This window comes from Eurosta solidaginis, chromosome 3 (genome assembly GCF_040869045.1).
Source record: "Eurosta solidaginis isolate ZX-2024a chromosome 3, ASM4086904v1, whole genome shotgun sequence".
Lineage (NCBI taxonomy): Eukaryota > Metazoa > Arthropoda > Insecta > Diptera > Tephritidae > Eurosta > Eurosta solidaginis.
The window spans coordinates 2,019,227-2,036,475 of NC_090321.1; the positions used below are offsets into that span (position 1 = coordinate 2,019,227).

Genomic DNA, 17,249 nt, shown 5'->3' on the forward strand with positions numbered 1-17,249 from the left:
CTTGCAGTAACGGGCCATGGTTGACCGTATCAAAAGCTTTTGATAGGTCTAGAGCTACAAGTACTGTTCTATGGTGGGCGTATTGATTTAAACCGCAATTTATCTGGGTGCTAATGGCATTTAGCGCGGTGGTAGTGCTATGGAGTTTTCTGAAGCCATGCTGATGAGAGGCTAGCTGCAAATTTGCTTGGAAATAAGGGAGCAAAATGACTTCAAGCGTTGTTGTTGTTGTAGCGATTAGGTTACTCCCCGAAGGCTTTGGGGAGTGTTATCGATGTGATGGTCCTTTGTCGGATACAGATCCGATACGCTCCGGTAACACAGCACCATTAAGGTGCTGGCCCGACCATCTCGGGAACGATTTATATGGCCACATTGAACCTTCAGGCCATCCCTCCCTCCCCACCCCCAAGTTCCATGAGGAGCTTGGGGTCGCCAGAGCCTCGTCTGTTAGTGAAACGGGATTCGCCGCTCGAAGGTGAGGTTGACAATTGGGTTGGAGAAGCTATATGTTGCGCTACACAACCCCTTGAATCCCTTCAAGCGTCTTTGCTACTGGCGATAGGAGAGATATCGGACGATACGACTCTCCTATGTTAGCTGGTTTCCCAGGCTTTAGTAGCGGGACCACAGGTTGAGACAGGTTGAATACATGCGCCAAATATTTGAAACCCTCTTTCCCTAGGCTTTTAAGCATCGGCATGGCTATGCCGTCTGGGCCCACTGCTTTGGACGGTTTAGCGCGACCAATGGCTTCCTCAACCTCTTTAGCGGTGATGGTGATTGGTGACGCGCTGAATTTGTGTTTATGTGCGTGTCTATTGGCTCTTCGTCTATCTTTGTCGACCGTAGGATGCATTATATATTGTCGCAGAAAGCGCTCGCGCATTTTTTCGCATCCGACAGCACTTTGCCGCCAAAGGCGATGGAAACTTTGTCTTTGTGCTTAGTCGGATTCGATAGGGACTTTACGGTGGACCAAAGTTTACCCACACCGGTAGAGAGGTTACAACCTCTTAGGTGCTCCTGCCATTTCGCCCGCTTGTGTTCGCCCACAAGCAATCTGATGCGTTGGTTTATATCACTTATTTGGGGGTCGCCTGGATCAAGCTGTCTTATAAGGTCACGTTCTCTCGCTAAGTTTGCGGCCTCCGCCGGGAAGTGGGCCGGATTTCGGGAATTCTCCCTGCGGGAATGAAACGTGCCGAGGCGGATTCAATGACCTTACGGAAGGCACGCTCCCCTTGGCGGGCATCAGTTGGGATAGGGAGGGCAGCAAAGAGGTTGTCTGTAAAAGATTTATATTCTTCCCACTTTCCTTTTTTGAAGTTTATGAAAGTGCGTTTTTCGGTGACGATGAAGTCGGCGGTACGGGGCAGGGGCTGATGCTCAGCATTGCTACCGACTCTACTACGAAGGTAGTAGTTATGAGTGGTAGCAGCTGTTTGAATTGTTGGCGCCGTGGGGCGCGAGCAGCAGCGGGTACTTGTTGTGGCTTGCTGAGCAGCGGGGCTGCTGGAAGGTAGGGGGGGGGGGGGGGAGGGGGTGGCGCTTAGGCGTATACTACGGGACGCCCTTGGGCGTGAACAGCAAGGAGCCACAAAAGATTTATAAAAGTTACGTGGACGTCGGGTTTCGGGATCAAGCTCAGAACAACCTGTCCGATGCAACCATCACTTATACGAGACACACTGAACAGAGTATGACCGTCCTTAAAAGATTCTTTTCCGGCAGATGCAGCAAAACCATTTCTCAGGACCGGGGTCAGGAGACGGACCCGGATTGGATTCGATGCCTTCCCGGAGTAAGAGAATATGGAGCAGTCCTGCTGCAAGGAGCTGCTGGGAGGATGACAATTTGTGGGAGGGACGCAACAAATTAAATGGGGTCACACTGAAATTACAGTTCTTGGTCGGGAAAAATCCCGAGTCGCTCCGGTACATAGAACCGACTGCCTTGGGAAGCGAAAAAACACGAATCATAGCTGTCTATTACAATGGAATCAATAGCCGCGGCATTATTTGTGGAGTTGGAAACCAACGCATACGAAAATGGCCAGGCGAGAATGGAAAGGCAAATATTGCGAGATTTGTGTAATCCATTTGAGATGAGTGACGAATTGTAAGAAATTGAACTTAAAAGTGGTAAAGTTTAATGACTTATTTTCTTATTTAGGTTCAAAAAAACTTTCGACTTAATAAGGATGCTTTCAAGTACGTGTTAGATACTTTTGCGGGGCAAATACGTCTAAGGACTTCGACATCGACATGTTTTTTTTGACCTGGAAACATATAAAAAACAATCACCATCAAAGCCTTCTACGTTTCTTAACAAGTTTTACTTACATCTTTGTTAAAATTCAGTTATAAATTAACAAAAAAATAAAAAGAAAATATTTTTCCGCCAACTAATTTGCAACTTAGAAAAACGGAACTACGATCGAGATCCAGAATACACAAAATCGAACGATTTGAAGTTGGATCGAAAGAGATTGGAACACAGAATACCAAAATTGCCAAATCGAAAAAATTCCAATCCAAGTCGAAATGGAGAATTGGGCTGAAAAGCTATCTTTCACGAACGTAAACAATTTTTTGAAAGGGTTAAGATTTGTTTTCTTTTTGACATTTTAGTCGTGTTTTTTATCACAGAACTGTCAAATTCAATCACAATCTGTTATCCACCACATATCCACTGTGGCAATCAGCTGCTCAAGATTTCGCAATATATCAGCTATTTTTATCTTAAATGGGAAAAAATGTGCAATTTAATTTGTGTTGTTTATATACAAAATAAATGTTATATGTGTATTTAGAAAAATTTTAAATTTAATTAAATGGAAATATGTATATATATAATGTTTTATCAAGTAGGAAACGCATGCAGAAGCTGTCACGAGTTGACCTAATTAGATAGGAGAGTTGCAAACAAAAAAACAATATATTGGTAATCAAATAGGTTCGAACCCATTATAAAAATGGCATGCTACTTTAGACAAAACGGAGATACACATTTAACAATACCAAAATATATTGAGTCTTCCACTGGAGTTGTATATTACGACATTAAGGTCCGCGTGCATCAAGTTGAATGGTTAGTGGAGCGACGCTATAGAGATTTTTCGCAGCTACACGAAAAGTTAGTAGATGAAATTGCGATCTCCAAGAAGCTATTGCCTCCTAAAAAGGTGAGTCAAATAGAAAAATTGCAGTAAAAAACTTTGAATAATAGTGTTATATTTGCATTTATTTGCCCATTCTCAGCTAATGGGCAACAAGAATCCAGCATTTCTCGAACAACGACGTGATCAACTAGAAAAGTATTTGCAGGAATTACTTATATTTTTTCGCATTCAATTACCGCGTGTTTTGGCTGAATTTCTTGATTTCAATAAGTATGATATTATTTATTTGCTACAGGACTTAGCGAAGTTATTCAATGAATCCGGTAGTGCACTGTTGAGTTCCAAAAAGGAATTTAATTTCTCAGCACTAGAGGTTTGTATTAGAAAATGTTTTGATATATATTAAGGCTGTGACTATTTGGACATGACCGTAACTACATATTTGGACAATTAATTTGTGTGAAGGAATGTGGGTTATAGAACGTGTCCGTGCAAATAAGCCAATTAATATGTTTCTATGATCTAGGTTTTTGCGATAAGTGAGCGATTGTGTTTGCCTTGTCCACCAGAGAATATCGAACAGCGTGGCAAATTTGATTTTTCGCATGTTCTCGATTTTTGCACTCAACTGGAGGTACTTATAGTAACGCCAGTGAAGGTAAATGTATAATTTTTTCCTGAAAGTCATTGGTAAATCAATATTAGTAGTATTTTCTACATTCTAAACCTATTGTCAGGACAACACTTCCTTCAGCAATGACTACAACACAGTTGATGTGCCTATTGATCGTAGTAATATTATCCCCAAGAACCTTCGTTTTACACTAAATGCATTCCGTAATGTTAAAACTCTTAAATTTCATGGTCTATCCACTGAGAATATTGTAGATATTGCTCTATTAAAGCCAACAATGCAAACCATTTTCGTTCATAGTACAACATTGACGCATATAAATCAGATACTATTGTGCGACAACATACACAGAGATATACTTGTAGCGGCGGCAGCATCAACAGCAACTATATCCACGCCAGATAATATCTCATATACATCCACTAGTTCAGCGGCAGCGCAATCTACCTCGAACAGCAGCCGTGCCAATACACCACCACCGTGCTTATCAGACATTTTGCCCTTTATAAAATGTAATTGGAGTAATCTTGCTTATCTGGATTTGACAGGCAATCTATTAACCCAAATTGATGCTAGTGTACGTACAGCGCCACAATTGCAAACGCTAGTACTTGATCAAAATCGTATACGGTCTATACAAAATCTTGCTGAACTGTCACAATTACAAACATTATCTTTATCAGTGAATCTCATAGCTGAATGTATTGATTGGCATTTGGAATTGGGTAATTTGGTAACATTAAATTTAGCACAGAACCGTTTGAAAAAATTGAGAGGTCTACGGAAATTACTGTCATTAGTTAACTTGGATTTAAGTTGTAATCTGGTGGAAGACTTGGAAGAAGTTGATAATGTGACGCGTCTACCAATATTGGAAACATTGCGTTTAACTGGAAATCCTTTAGCGGGTAGTGTTGGTGAGTTTGCGGTATTATTACAGTTTGTATTTTATTATATGCTATCTTCAAATTCAGATTACCGGGCACGCGTATTGTCGCGTTTTCACGAGCGCGCCCCTGAAATTTCACTCGATAACGAAAGAGGCACACAAAAGGAACTGGATACAGCGTTAGTACTTTCAGCGCTACATACATCAAAATTGCGTCAAATGAATGGCCAGCGTTAGGCTGCGACTTAAAAGATGCAAAAAAATATTAAGTACTACCTGTGTAAGTTGTACGCAATGCAAGTTCAAAATGCTTAGTTAACACAAAAACTTTAGTAATTTAAAATTCGCAAACGAAGATAACGCGGGTATTAATATTTTAATGGGATCACTTCCTGAGACATCTTTGTACTTTTCATTGTTCCATTAGGTACATTCCTCTTTTCTAATATTTTAGTTTGCATCCAAAAGAAAATTTCATAAGTTGGATTGGATTATATTATATTAATTTTATTAAAACATCAAAGTTCATATAAATTTGTATACAATGTTTGTTAGTATATGCTGCACGCGTAATCCGACCACATAAAAAATTGCACTTCCAACACTATTAAGTGCATATATATACTTTATTTGCGCATCCGCTTGTTCTATATCATACACACGTATCTCGTTATGTAGATGCTTTCACATTAAAAAAAGAACATTTTATATGATCAACAAATAAGTTTGAACTACACACATGTATATTATTAAATTTTGTTCATAGATGTATGTATATGTTTGAAAAAAGTTATTTGTCGTATCACACCTTTTATCTGATGAAGATGTAACCAAAATTTTATAATTTTTGGGAAACATCTAATACACAATTTTCGGAGAAATGAGAACATATAACTTTGATTATAATCTCATTAATCGATGCTTTTGTTATATCATAAAATAAAGAAACAATAGAACGTGTAATATTTTATATGTGAATGTCTATAAATGCGTATATTCCATGTATTTATTTGTATGTATATATTATGTATGGTTTTCAATATTTATGCAATTAAGAGTGTATTATTTCAATTGACTTTACAAATTACATTACTAAAAATTTAAGTGTAAAGCTTTAATTTTGTGAAGGCATTTAAGACTGCCGGATACGTGGTTTTCGCCGCGTTTTGCAGCTGACGAACGAGGAGAAAATCTATAACGCCTGAAAGGCCCGAAATGGAAGCTATGAAATTATACCTTTGGTAGCAAAGGAGTGAAAGTGGAAACAAAATGTTGCTTGCTTCTTAAGAAAAAATTTTAAATTGGTTAAGGACCTTTTTAACTAAGGTAACGATACACGCGTCTGCGTTTGTTATGCTTCCAGAATTATTATTACTTATGTATGTTTATTCATATGTACTTTGTGGTATACACATTTACGCATATATAGTATGTATGTGTAAACGTATTTTATTGCTTTCAGCTTTGTAATATGTAATTTCTATTATTTTAATAGAAAAACTTAATTACGATACACTGTTAAAATAAATCATACATATTACGGTATCCGTACGGTATGAGTTGTTATATGAAAAAGTATTTGATTGAGCAGCTTCAAACCTTCTGTGTATACCCTTATCGAACATATTGCGCCAGTGCAAGAAATACAGAAAAATACGTCACTAATATTTTATACGCCGTTGGAGCTGCTGCTCAATAGCTCTGCCATGGCAGCGTAAAGTCACGTTGTTGTCGTTGTCTCATCCTTTTTCATTGTTGTTGGTGGTGGTGATGCTGCTGATGATGCTGTTGATGATGATGATGCTGTTGCTGCTGCTGTTGTTGCATCATCTGATGATAGTGTTGTTGCTCAGCAGCAGCTACCGCATCAAACATTGGCGTATGCACTTCACCTATAAATTGCGGTGTAGCCGGTGGATTTGGATCAGCCAATTCTCCAATTAATGGCATATCAATATCGGATGTATTATGTTCGGGTTGACCAAAACCGATATGATATTGTGCCGAATTATCAACAATATGATGGCCACCGTAGGTAACTGCATTTTGCTGATCAACAATTGATTGATCTAAATTAACTGGTGGCTGTTGTTCCAGATGTTGTTGCTGCATATCAACAACAGAGTTACCACCATCTAACACTGGTGTAGCTTCCATTTCACCGAATTGTATTGGTGCAGCTGAGTCATTTATCAGTTGTGGTTGTGATTGGTCCAAATCAGCTGCATCGGCCATCATTGAAGATGGCTCACTTAAGGTAGCTGATGTTGGTGCTGCATCGCCGCCATCTCCTTCGGCACCAATTTCACCATCGCGACGGACCAAACCCAACATATCCAACATATTACGTTTAACTGTATTTTCTTGTGCAGCTTCAACTGAAACATAGGCTGATTTTTGTCCACAAGTGGCTAAATGATGGGCCATCTTATTGCCGATAGCAGTGGAGAAGCCGCAAATACAATGCATCTCATTTGGTAATGGTAATTCCATGACCTCGCGTGCGCCACTACCACCGCTGCACTCAGCTGCATGCTCAAAGACTGCTCGCTCACAACATGATTTATAATTGCATTTATTGCATTTCATAACGCCACTGAAAATATTTAAAGTTCATTGTTTAAAAAACCAAGCTCGGATGGAAACAAAAATTATATATTATATATATATATATAAATTGCCATTAAGGCAATTTTATTGTTGTTGTTGTTCGTAAAAAGGTGCCACAAAAAAAAAAAAAAAACTATTGCATATGTGTATCGCAGAGGCCTTTGCAAAACTATCTATCGACCAAATGTAAAACCGTCGTAACTAACGGCATCGGACTGATGCTGATAAGTTCTAAGAACATTTAGTTTGTACCTGGGGTATTCCATCCCATTTCGACCAATTTTGAACCCGACCCCTTTAGATTTGGCTGAAAGTTTTTCTTCTTTTTCTAGCTTACGAAAGACGTTTTTCAGAATTTTTTCATACAACTCAAAAAAAGTTATGAATTTAAAAAAAACACCGTTTTTGTTTTCAAAATGCTATAAATTTTTCAAAAATTGACCGTTTGGGATCTTTTTTTTTTTTAATTTGTTTTTAAATGTACTTTTCGGAAAAAATACCAAAAAATGTTTAAAGTTTTTTTTGTTGTAATTTTTCAGTTTTTCGAGATTTTTCGAATTTCGCCATTTTTTTTTTCTCATAAAAAACTTCAATCAATTCTGCAGTCATCCCCATTAATCCCGGAGTGGGCCGATTTTTTTTTTTTTCTATTTAATTGAAAAAAAAAAAACTTAAAAATTTTTTTGTATTTTTTCCGAAAAGTACATTTAAAAACAAATTAAAAAAAAAAGATCCGAAACGATCAATTTTTGAAGTTATAGCATTTTGAAAAAAACACGGTTTTTTTAATTCATAACTTATTTTGAGTTGGATGAAAAAATTTGAAAAATTCTGAAAAACGTCTTTCGTAAGCTAGAAAAAGAAGAAAAACTTTCAGCCAATTCTAAAGGGGTCGGGTTCAAAATTGGTCGAAATGGGATGGAATAGCCCATATACTTAAATATGTCCCTGTTTTTTGTCTTTACGCGCTTTATGAAACATCTTAAAGGAAATGTCTCCAACATTCAAATTAACCGTTAATTTACAAAATTGGTATTCAAATATGAAAGTTATGAAATTATTGGACAGCTGGATGCAAATACAAAATGCACAGAGCACAGGGCTAAGAAATCTCAAATTTGCCACGTGGTGGCATTTGCGTTGTTTTGCAAAGGCATGTAATATTCGTGTTACCCATTTCCTCTAATGCGAGTGTCCATCGCAGAACATAACCGAGCGATTACACTGACAGAAAATTGGTTTATTTTATTCGCACACATTTGTTGAAAAAAAATTTCGTTTGCTTAATTCACAAGGTCCCAAATTACGACTCTTCGAAACGCCATTTTTCGCAGATTTTCATATGGAATATGAAAATAACTTATTTGGATTTGGAACCAATAACAACGTAGTTATTCCACTTTTAAAAACCCATATCCGCGTGTAGTGAAAGTTAAAATAAAATGTTTTCGCTCCTGTAAAAGTTTAAAATTTAATTAGCGGCCGCCGCGATGTAGTGGTAGCGTGCTCTGCCTACCACGCCGAAGATCCTGGGCCCAATTCCCGAGCAAAGCAAAATCAAAAGCATAGAAACAAGTTTTATCAATTAATTGGGGTCGCCCCTCAGAAGTGATTTGGCAAACACGCCGAGTGTATTTGTGATATGTAAAGCATGTAAAAATTCATCTGGCTTGCAGATGCCGTTCGTAGTCGACCGATTTGTATTAAAATTTAAAAGGAGAACAACGCAAATTGCAAGAGAAAGGTCGGCGTAACATCTACTCGGACGTTTTCGCGTTGTTGTTGTAGCCGTGGAATTTCCCGTCTTGTATTTCTCTATTTAAAATTTTAAAATCTTGGTTAAGGCCTTTGTGAATGAATTAATTTAACGATTTATGCATTTAAAAAACATGTGAAATTCTCAATTTGGCTGGGGCAACTAATTAGAATCGAAAATATATTATCAGATAAACTGAACGACAACGTTGGAACCTGTTTGGCTTTCTCCTGGCTTAACCTGGACTGGATAATGGCTATGCCAAAACATTGGCAGAATTTCCGTTAATAGTGACCAGATGTTATCCTGTTGAATCTTCCCTATAACAGGGAATTTTCATCAGCACGCGGCACCATTAATTTACATGACGTATTTCAACTTGTTCAAATTCCATCATTACTAAAGAGCAGGCCAACACCACTTCACGAGAACCGTCCAGCGGGTTATGCCTGTCGTAAGAGGCGACTAAAATACCAAATTGATTCAAGGGGTTGTGTAGCGCAAACCCTCTAAAGAGGTTGCCAGCGCAATATATTGCTTCTCCAACCCAATTGTCAACCTCACCTACCCTCATTAACAAAACCCCTGATGGATCTAGGGGCCGGGAGGGCGGTATGGCCTATAACAGGGGTCACCAAATGGCGGGCCGCATTCGGACCATGAACCTGTTTTATGCGGATCTTGTATCAGGAACTTATTTTGAAGTTATGTAACTGACAGCCGGTTCCACGAAAGAAATTAAGTGAAAATTTATTTTTGTCCATGAGTTTTATATATCTGATGGCGAAATATATCTGACGTACACAGATTATTTAAACAATAGGGTTTATTTTATTACCCTTCGGACCGCAACGGCCATGTTATTTGAAAAAACGGACCGCCAATGAAATTAATTGATGATTGATGAATAGTTTCCGAGATGGTCGGGCAAGTACTCCCACAGGCCTTCGGAGGGAGTGTCCTTATCGCTACAACAAGCGTTCCCGCACCATGATTTATCGCTCACCATGCTTCAACAAACGTGAAACAGGATTGGATTCCTCTTTGAAATGCCATTGAGAATGTCTATGCGATTAATCTTCGTTTCCTCGCTCCAAACGACAACTTTCATTGGTTCGGACTACAAACCAATGGGATCCGGCAAGGGCCATAAGATTTCTTTGCATCTTGGCCAGAAGGGTATTCCTGCGTACTGCCCCTCATGTAGTCCAGATTCGACCAGATTCTGGGCAATTGTCCTCTTAGATATTTGGATATTATATTCATCCTGAGTTTAAGATTTTGTGCAAGCGGTACTCTTTTTCGGATATTTATTGGCGATCATCGTTATCAGCAGAAGTTTTTTGGCCCTTCGTTTACGTGAAACATTGGCAACTGTTTTAGGAGGTTGGATATGCCGAAAGGCGCTAAATATCATTTCTTGTTAACATTTGACTTGCTTCAAAACTTCACTGTACGACTTTCTCAAGCAACTTAATTGGCGTTTAAACGGTTATGGCCGTCCAACATGCTGCGCCAGTCGCTTCCTTGCTGTGCTGTGTGATTTTTTCTTTGTTAATCTTAAAATTGATTTTAAGACTAAGTTTTTACTAATAATAATATATTCTGTAAATCGTTTGGAGAAAAAATGACAAAACAACTCAAACCGAAAGTGCAAAAGGATTTGACTTCCCTTCCTACTAATATATGTAACATTCTAGCAATAATAATAACAGACATGGTACACTCGCGAACATCATCTTCCTGCAGCTCTGCTGTTAATGACGAGGCCTAACATATGCCCATGTAACGCAGAAGGCATTGCCCAGTTAGTATGCCCATGGTGGGCATTAAGTACTTTCTTTTTAGAGAAATGATTCTAGACATTTTGCAGCCCCGCCACGTACTTTTTTTAAAAATGCCCTTTTTCAGAGCGATATAATTCTCAGGTTGAGCCACTGTTGAGAAACTACGCTTTAGATTTAAGAAGTATGCTAGCTATCAACTTGTGCTCTAAGGTCACTTAAGCCCGAACGTTTATTGAAAAACGTCCGTTTATGATTTCTCTTATTCTTTCCAAAGCAACAGGCGATATGACTTTTGGTATTGTTAGCAATTTAGCCTTCTCGTGCAGAGGAGTTGAAGAACATCCATAGTTACAGCTTTTACGTCTGTTCATTCAAATTGTTATACACAATTATTATGTATGTATATATGTTTGAAAACAATCAGCACTGGATATTTCAAATTATCATACAATTTTTCAAATCGTACTCACCTGAAATGTTCTTCATTAAGAATTTCAGAGTTGCATTCAGCACAAATTGAACCATCAATAAAAGCAAAAAATTCGCCAAGTTTCGATGTAACACTATACGGCAGCGGTTCACGATGATGACTACGTATCTGCATTAAAAAAGAAGTAATAAACATCACTAGTTTTATAAATATTGCCCAATATAAATAGTAATTATACCTTTGGTGGAGCAATCAGCATAGAATTCTTAAGCAACGGCTGTATTTTCTGCGTGCTCTTCAGGAGAGTTGAATGGTGATTAGTTGAGTGCTGCTTCAAGGCACCTGAAACAAGACGTAAAATGAATCCAGAATTAAAATAGGAGAAACGTTTCGCGGTGTAATCTCTTCTTATTCCACAAAACATAATAGTTTTTAAACGATAATAGATAAAACACCATCCAGCAGAAAAGTATTTAGCCGGCGCAGAGTACTTACCTTTTTCTGTGAAACTAAGTGCACATTTTTGGCAACGCATTTGTGCATCCTTCTTGCTAATATGAGCACGTAAGTGCATATAATAGTTTTCAATGTTTGAAACGCTAATGCGACCTTTATATGAGAAGCGGAATATCTAAAACCAAGAAGCATACAATATATTCATTGATTATTCATATTTATGATATCTTATTATCATATATAACTCACATCCAAGCAGAACGGACACTGTAGGAAGTTCTGATTTTTATGATCGTCATAGTAGTGACGTACAGCATCACGATGTGATGAGGAACGATAACCACAAGCTTGACACACATATGGTAATTCCAAAACGTTGTGTACCTTTTGTAAATGTACCGTCAAATGATGTAATGAATTAAAACGTTGCTGACAAATCAAACAATGATATGAAGCTGAAGCTGACGATTTCGTTTCAAGTGGATGCATAATTTGATTATGCTTAGTTAATACAGTTTCACTTGGATGCTTATCCAAACAGAAAAGGCATTGAAATTGATGATCCTTATCAGCAATAATATGCGAAACAATATGTGTTTGTAACTTTTCATTGGAATCAAATGAATCATTAATATCGCATATAGGACAATCAACATTTGCGGCCTCAATAACAACACCCTCAGCATTCTTGTATGGGAAATTTTCGAAATTCATTTCTAACCCATTACGTACGCCGTAATATAATTCTTCAAGACCTTTTAAATCATCATCCTCTTTTTCTTTCTTAACTTTGGGCTCAACACTTAATTTTTTGCTGGAACTGGGAGCCTCATGTTTACTGCTTTGTTTTGCTATCGATCCTTTTGGGGTGGGTTGTGATTTGCTCGTTGAGCTGCCGGCTTTGCTTGTGGATTTTTTTGTTTCCGGCTTGGGCTCTTCGGGGGCTTGACGACCACCACGACGACCAGCTGCTGTTTCACTTTTGTTTGCATCTGATTTCTCTTTTTTGATATTCTTAACTGGGAGTTTCTCAGTCTGAACGTAATCAGCTTCGTTTATTGCTGGAAGCAAACAGATTTAAAAAGATATTATATACAAAACTTACAAAAGTTAGGGCAGTGTGAATTTATTGCGAACATAAACAATCAAAGAGAAAACCCTGCATAAAATGAGAGAGCAGCAGACAAAATGAGGAATCGCCTGTTATCAGAGATACAATTAGCAACCATGTATTTTAAAAAAGACAACGTAGCAAACTCCTTTTTGCAGGAAATTACCTACCTACTTTAGTTTAAGAATATCTTCACTTCTTGGACTAAGCTCTCAACCAAATAAGTTTTTTTGTTACAATGAGCTAAAAGCTAAACTCTTTCTGCACGACATACGCGCTATAATCCAAAACAAAAAGCATAATACCTCAAAAGCTTAGGTGGCCTTCGGGTTTTTGGGCAAACTTATAAAAAACACAACAAATACAATTCTAACTATAAATACTTCACAAATAAAAGTAAAAAGCTTGTATTTTTTCAGTTTATTTTATAAAGCAATATGTTTATTCAAAATTAAATATCAATGTTTTAACTTCAGTAAACTTAAATATGTATTAAGATATTATGCTTTTTGTTTATAAATACGTGTAACTATAACATAAGACATTATTCTATTACAACAATTATTGAAGGTTTTTTCCAATTTAAAATAAAAAACAGGCGAATAAAAATATTTGAATTAAAGTAGATTTGAATATATAGCATTTTATACCCAATTAATCCAACACTGAGGATAGCGAAAAAATAAAATTTGGAATTAAACCTTCAATCATACACTAAAAGTTTGTCTTTTTTAAATACAAGCAACAAAAAATTTAGTAATTTTAAACTCTTAAGAATTTGTACTTTAAATATGAAAATTTAACGAATCATCATAGCTCCCAAGTTTATAACATAAAGCGCTGTAAGAGTTCAAATTCAAAATTATATGACAATGAAACATTTTGCCCTTTCGCGTTTACTTAATAGCTAATTGAGGTATGAATTGTGTGATTTTTATTGAGTCAAATTTTAATGGCATTAAAACTAGCATTCGAATTTCGCTTCTTTCTTTTAAGTCAGCGCTGTAATGAGAAAGAGAACATATTGAAATAAAAATGTTTTGTTATAACAATATATATAGCATATACATATATGCTTGCAACAAAAAAATATTTTCCGTCTCGGGCTGTGTATCAAAAATTTAAAATGATATAGAATATATTTGAGTTCTAAAATCGAATACTCACGTTTCTTTAAACGCTTGGGCGTTGTATTTGCTGGCGTCTCACGATAATTTGCCGGTAATACACTCCAATCCTTGAACGGATTTGTTGCAACCTATAATATAAAAAACATAATAAGCTAAACATTATGTTAAAGTAAATACATACACATATTCTATGGGGCAAAAAAAAAAAAAAAGATTGTTGAAAACAATCGGCTCGTTTTTTAAGTTTCCATTATTTTATCTCTTCAACGCATTTGCTTTGAAAAATAAATATCCCTTGTACAGCCATATCATTCACGCACAATTTTACAAGAAAAATAAAATTGGTAATGGAGAAAATGAAACAAAACCCGAAGAGAAATATTAAGCTCATTTTTTTTTTACCTTGTTAAGAAAATTCCCTTTGATCATACGCGAGTGATTTTTTTAATCTTAACTGGTCATTGATATTTTACAATTGTCTCGTAACCATGGAAAACTCGCAAACGGAACCATTTTTCACTGAAGTATGCAAGATTTACATGATTACCAGCTTTGTGCGTTTTTTTTTCAAGACTTTGGTTTAACTAAAAAATAATAATATTGACCCCAGGACTATAGCAACTTTTGTTAATACCAATTGTATATCAGATGCAATCACTTACTTGGTACAAACGCTGTGTTAGCGTTTCATTTGTATTCATACGAGTCTGTTCAGCAATGTGTGCAGTTATATTGTTGAATGCTTGTAGTGCATATGTACCAAATTGTTCACGCCAAACTAATTCATCCAAGAACTGTTGTATCATTTGTCGTGAAAGTAGCGATAATGTATTCTGGAACATACGTGGAACAATACGACGTAAATAGTCCATCACTGCAGAGTTGGTATGCTTTGCATTGCTATCAGTTGCTGCTGCTTGTATGATATTCTTAAAACCCATTGAATAAAGTGTCATTTTATCCACAGTTAAATCTATACAAATAACGCTGTCCTTATGCACCCAACGCTGTAACGGTTCTAATATAGTTTGGAAACGCTTCTTATAGTTACGATCTGCATCGGATACTGGTTCAACGGCACGCAGCCGTATAGTTTTTTCGGTATAATCTAGTACGCCTAAAACTTCAACTTTTACTTGACGCTGTTGGCCATCTTGTGAAGTGGTACCCAATGATATGACACCCACCTTATAGTTTAATAAAAGGAATTTATCAAAATGATGTTTTTTAGCCATTAATTACTCACCTCAACAAATTTTTCTGGCCCACCTAGTTTCTTGCATTTCTGATGCACAGCTAATGTACATATGGCGCGCAACCAAGTATACACACCTTTGATGTATACATTGTCCACCTTAACCCACTGTACGACATTTTGTATATTTGTTTGACAAGACCAATGATAGATAAGTTTGAGTATGCAGGATGGTGGATGTGGTGCGCCCTCAAAAATAGAACCATGGAAAACAGAAACAAAACGCATGGGACAACACTCACTAATCCAGACGTAGCCCCCCGTATATGGAAATTTCGTTGCATCCGAGTATACGCCTAAAGACGTGGAAATATGGCATGTAGGTAGGTTTGATTACTCAGAACAAAATACTAATTTCTGAAATAATATTAGATACATACCCAACTTCAACTCATTCGTTTTATGATTTGAGCATTTTTGTTCCGCTTTCAGCAAACCCTCTTGGATAAGCCATTCCGTAAACTTATTTGGTGTTAACATAAGCACCAGTTTTACTTTAGAGTCCAATTTGCTGCGTGTGCTAGACATATCCTTAACCTTAAGCCATGGTTTGGCCAATACAACCAAAGATGGAAATGTTTTGCCTTGTAATTTAGTTTCTTTTCCTTGATCTTTACCATCCTTTCCATCTTTGCCATCTGTTCCGATAACCAAACCACCAACAGAGCTAATTTCTGATGGTTTGAAATTTGCTGGTGGTGTATTGGATGCTGCACCGCCCTTTTCACCCTTGCCAGGTGTTGCTTTGCCGGCAACTGCTTTCCCTCCTTTTCCACTTGCGACCAGTGAATTTTTATCGTTAGCGGCACCCTTTGCTCCCTTAATTCCACCTTTTGCTGCACTAGCCGGGGTAGCTGATGTGGGTACTGCACCTTTTTTGCCGGACGCCACAGCAATACGCTTCGCTAATGGCACATCATCCTCTTCCTCATCAGAAGACTCTAGGTATACAAAATTGGGCTGCCTTTTACGTCCACCACCTCGTGCACCGGGTACGGCTGCGGTTGGCGAGTCCAGCTTTGCTGGTTTTTTTGGTGGCAATGTTGCCTCCTTCAGCTCTTGTAAAACTTTTCCCTTGAATGAATATGCTTGAAATACTTGCCCATTGAAAAGTTCACGACCCTCGTTACTAGTTAGCGCTGATTTTAATGCAGTTTTAATAGCATTATGCTCGTTGGCAACTTTCTCATAAGCAGCTAACTGTGCCGGTGATAGTTCTTCCACCCAACATTCCAATTCGAGGCTTATATCACTTTTGGTAACGCGCATTTTCCTCTTTGATAAATGTAACGCGTTTAAAGTGAAACAATTTTTTCTTTTTGTAAAAAAATCGATTTCCTTTTTGAATACGCAATAATTAATCCAGCCGAAAAATTTTTACGTAGCGAAAAATGGCGCAGGCGGCGTTGCTTTATCAATGTTGCCAACTCGGTTGAAAGCAAAAATAACGCTTTAGTGATTTTTGGGTATTATATTTTTGTATACGATCGTAGAGATGGAATTTCCTCTTAAGAGTGAGTATTTCGATCTCCTTTTTAGCTTTCCTTTTGTTTGATGGTCTCTATGATGCACTTTTTACGTATTTATTTATTTTCCCATTACAATAGATTGTCAAAATTGTTGTGCTAGGAACAAATTTTTAAATAAATACATACATACATACAAACGTTTTAAAGGCTAGTTGACAATAGTACTTAGCACAAAACTCTACGTGGCAGGGCCAAATATGTTTCTGCTGCAAAAAGATTTCGTTATCGATTAGTGACGAATTTGATGATTACTCGATTTATTGTTATCAGGTCGTCTCAGGGCCGCGATAGATAGAACTTACGCCACAATCGAGCTCTGACATTCGGGAGCTTCAAAGCGAGAGCGGCGATAGATATATAAGAGACGTCAGTTCGGAAAAAGTAGCGAAATGCTCACTGCAAACCAAGGCGAATCTATACTAGGTGGTGGCAAAGCGAATTAAACCAATTCGCCGTACGGAAGAATGTCAAGTTAAAAAAAATTTTCATTGATTTCGATTAACTGACACGTTGTAGTACAAGGCTTTGTATGGAAAAT

The 17,249-nt window shown here is 37.3% G+C and overlaps 2 protein-coding genes across 4 annotated transcripts; one reads left to right on the forward strand and one right to left on the reverse strand.

The window, feature by feature from the left end:
- Positions 1 to 2,666: 2,666 nt before the first annotated feature.
- Positions 2,667 to 6,198, forward strand: LOC137243082 (nischarin). Of its 2 annotated transcripts, none has more exons than XM_067770284.1 (5): positions 2,667 to 3,187; positions 3,264 to 3,497; positions 3,651 to 3,782; positions 3,862 to 4,675; positions 4,733 to 6,198. In XM_067770284.1, exons 1-5 carry the CDS (start codon positions 2,978 to 2,980, stop codon positions 4,882 to 4,884), a joined length of 1,542 nt encoding a protein of 513 aa, XP_067626385.1. In that variant the 5' UTR covers positions 2,667 to 2,977; the 3' UTR covers positions 4,885 to 6,198. The 2 variants fall into 2 exon arrangements, with proteins under 2 accessions (XP_067626385.1, XP_067626386.1); XM_067770285.1 differs by having other exon boundaries at positions 3,051 to 3,187; positions 3,232 to 3,497.
- On the reverse strand, positions 5,134 to 16,832 carry row (relative of woc). Of its 2 annotated transcripts, XM_067770282.1 has the most exons (9): positions 15,563 to 16,832; positions 15,174 to 15,478; positions 14,590 to 15,114; positions 13,965 to 14,055; positions 11,936 to 12,747; positions 11,726 to 11,861; positions 11,469 to 11,572; positions 11,271 to 11,398; positions 5,134 to 7,243 (listed from the first exon to the last, which is right to left on the reverse strand). In XM_067770282.1, exons 1-9 carry the CDS (start codon positions 16,449 to 16,451, stop codon positions 6,397 to 6,399), a joined length of 3,837 nt encoding a protein of 1,278 aa, XP_067626383.1. In that variant the 5' UTR covers positions 16,452 to 16,832; the 3' UTR covers positions 5,134 to 6,396. The 2 variants fall into 2 exon arrangements, with proteins under 2 accessions (XP_067626383.1, XP_067626384.1); XM_067770283.1 differs by lacking the exons at positions 5,134 to 7,243; positions 11,271 to 11,398; positions 11,469 to 11,572; positions 11,726 to 11,861; positions 11,936 to 12,747 and adding an exon at positions 13,203 to 13,799 and having other exon boundaries at positions 15,563 to 16,829.
- Positions 16,833 to 17,249: the final 417 nt, after the last annotated feature.

Excerpts from the sequence above, each read along its gene's own strand:
- row (XM_067770282.1), bottom strand. The coding sequence starts at position 16,451 with ATGCGCGTTACCAAAAGTGATATAAGCCTCGAATTGGAATGTTGGGTG. Across the intron at positions 11,573-11,725 it reads ACTTAGTTTCACAGAAAAAG|GTGCCTTGAAGCAGCACTCA; the intron begins GTAAGTACTCTG and ends GTCTTGTTTCAG. Across the intron at positions 11,399-11,468 it reads TGCTGATTGCTCCACCAAAG|ATACGTAGTCATCATCGTGA; the intron begins GTATAATTACTA and ends TTTTTAATGCAG.
- LOC137243082 (XM_067770284.1), top strand. The coding sequence starts at position 2,978 with ATGGCATGCTACTTTAGACAAAACGGAGATACACATTTAACAATACCA. Across the intron at positions 3,498-3,650 it reads TTAATTTCTCAGCACTAGAG|GTTTTTGCGATAAGTGAGCG; the intron begins GTTTGTATTAGA and ends TCTATGATCTAG. Across the intron at positions 4,676-4,732 it reads TCCTTTAGCGGGTAGTGTTG|ATTACCGGGCACGCGTATTG; the intron begins GTGAGTTTGCGG and ends CTTCAAATTCAG.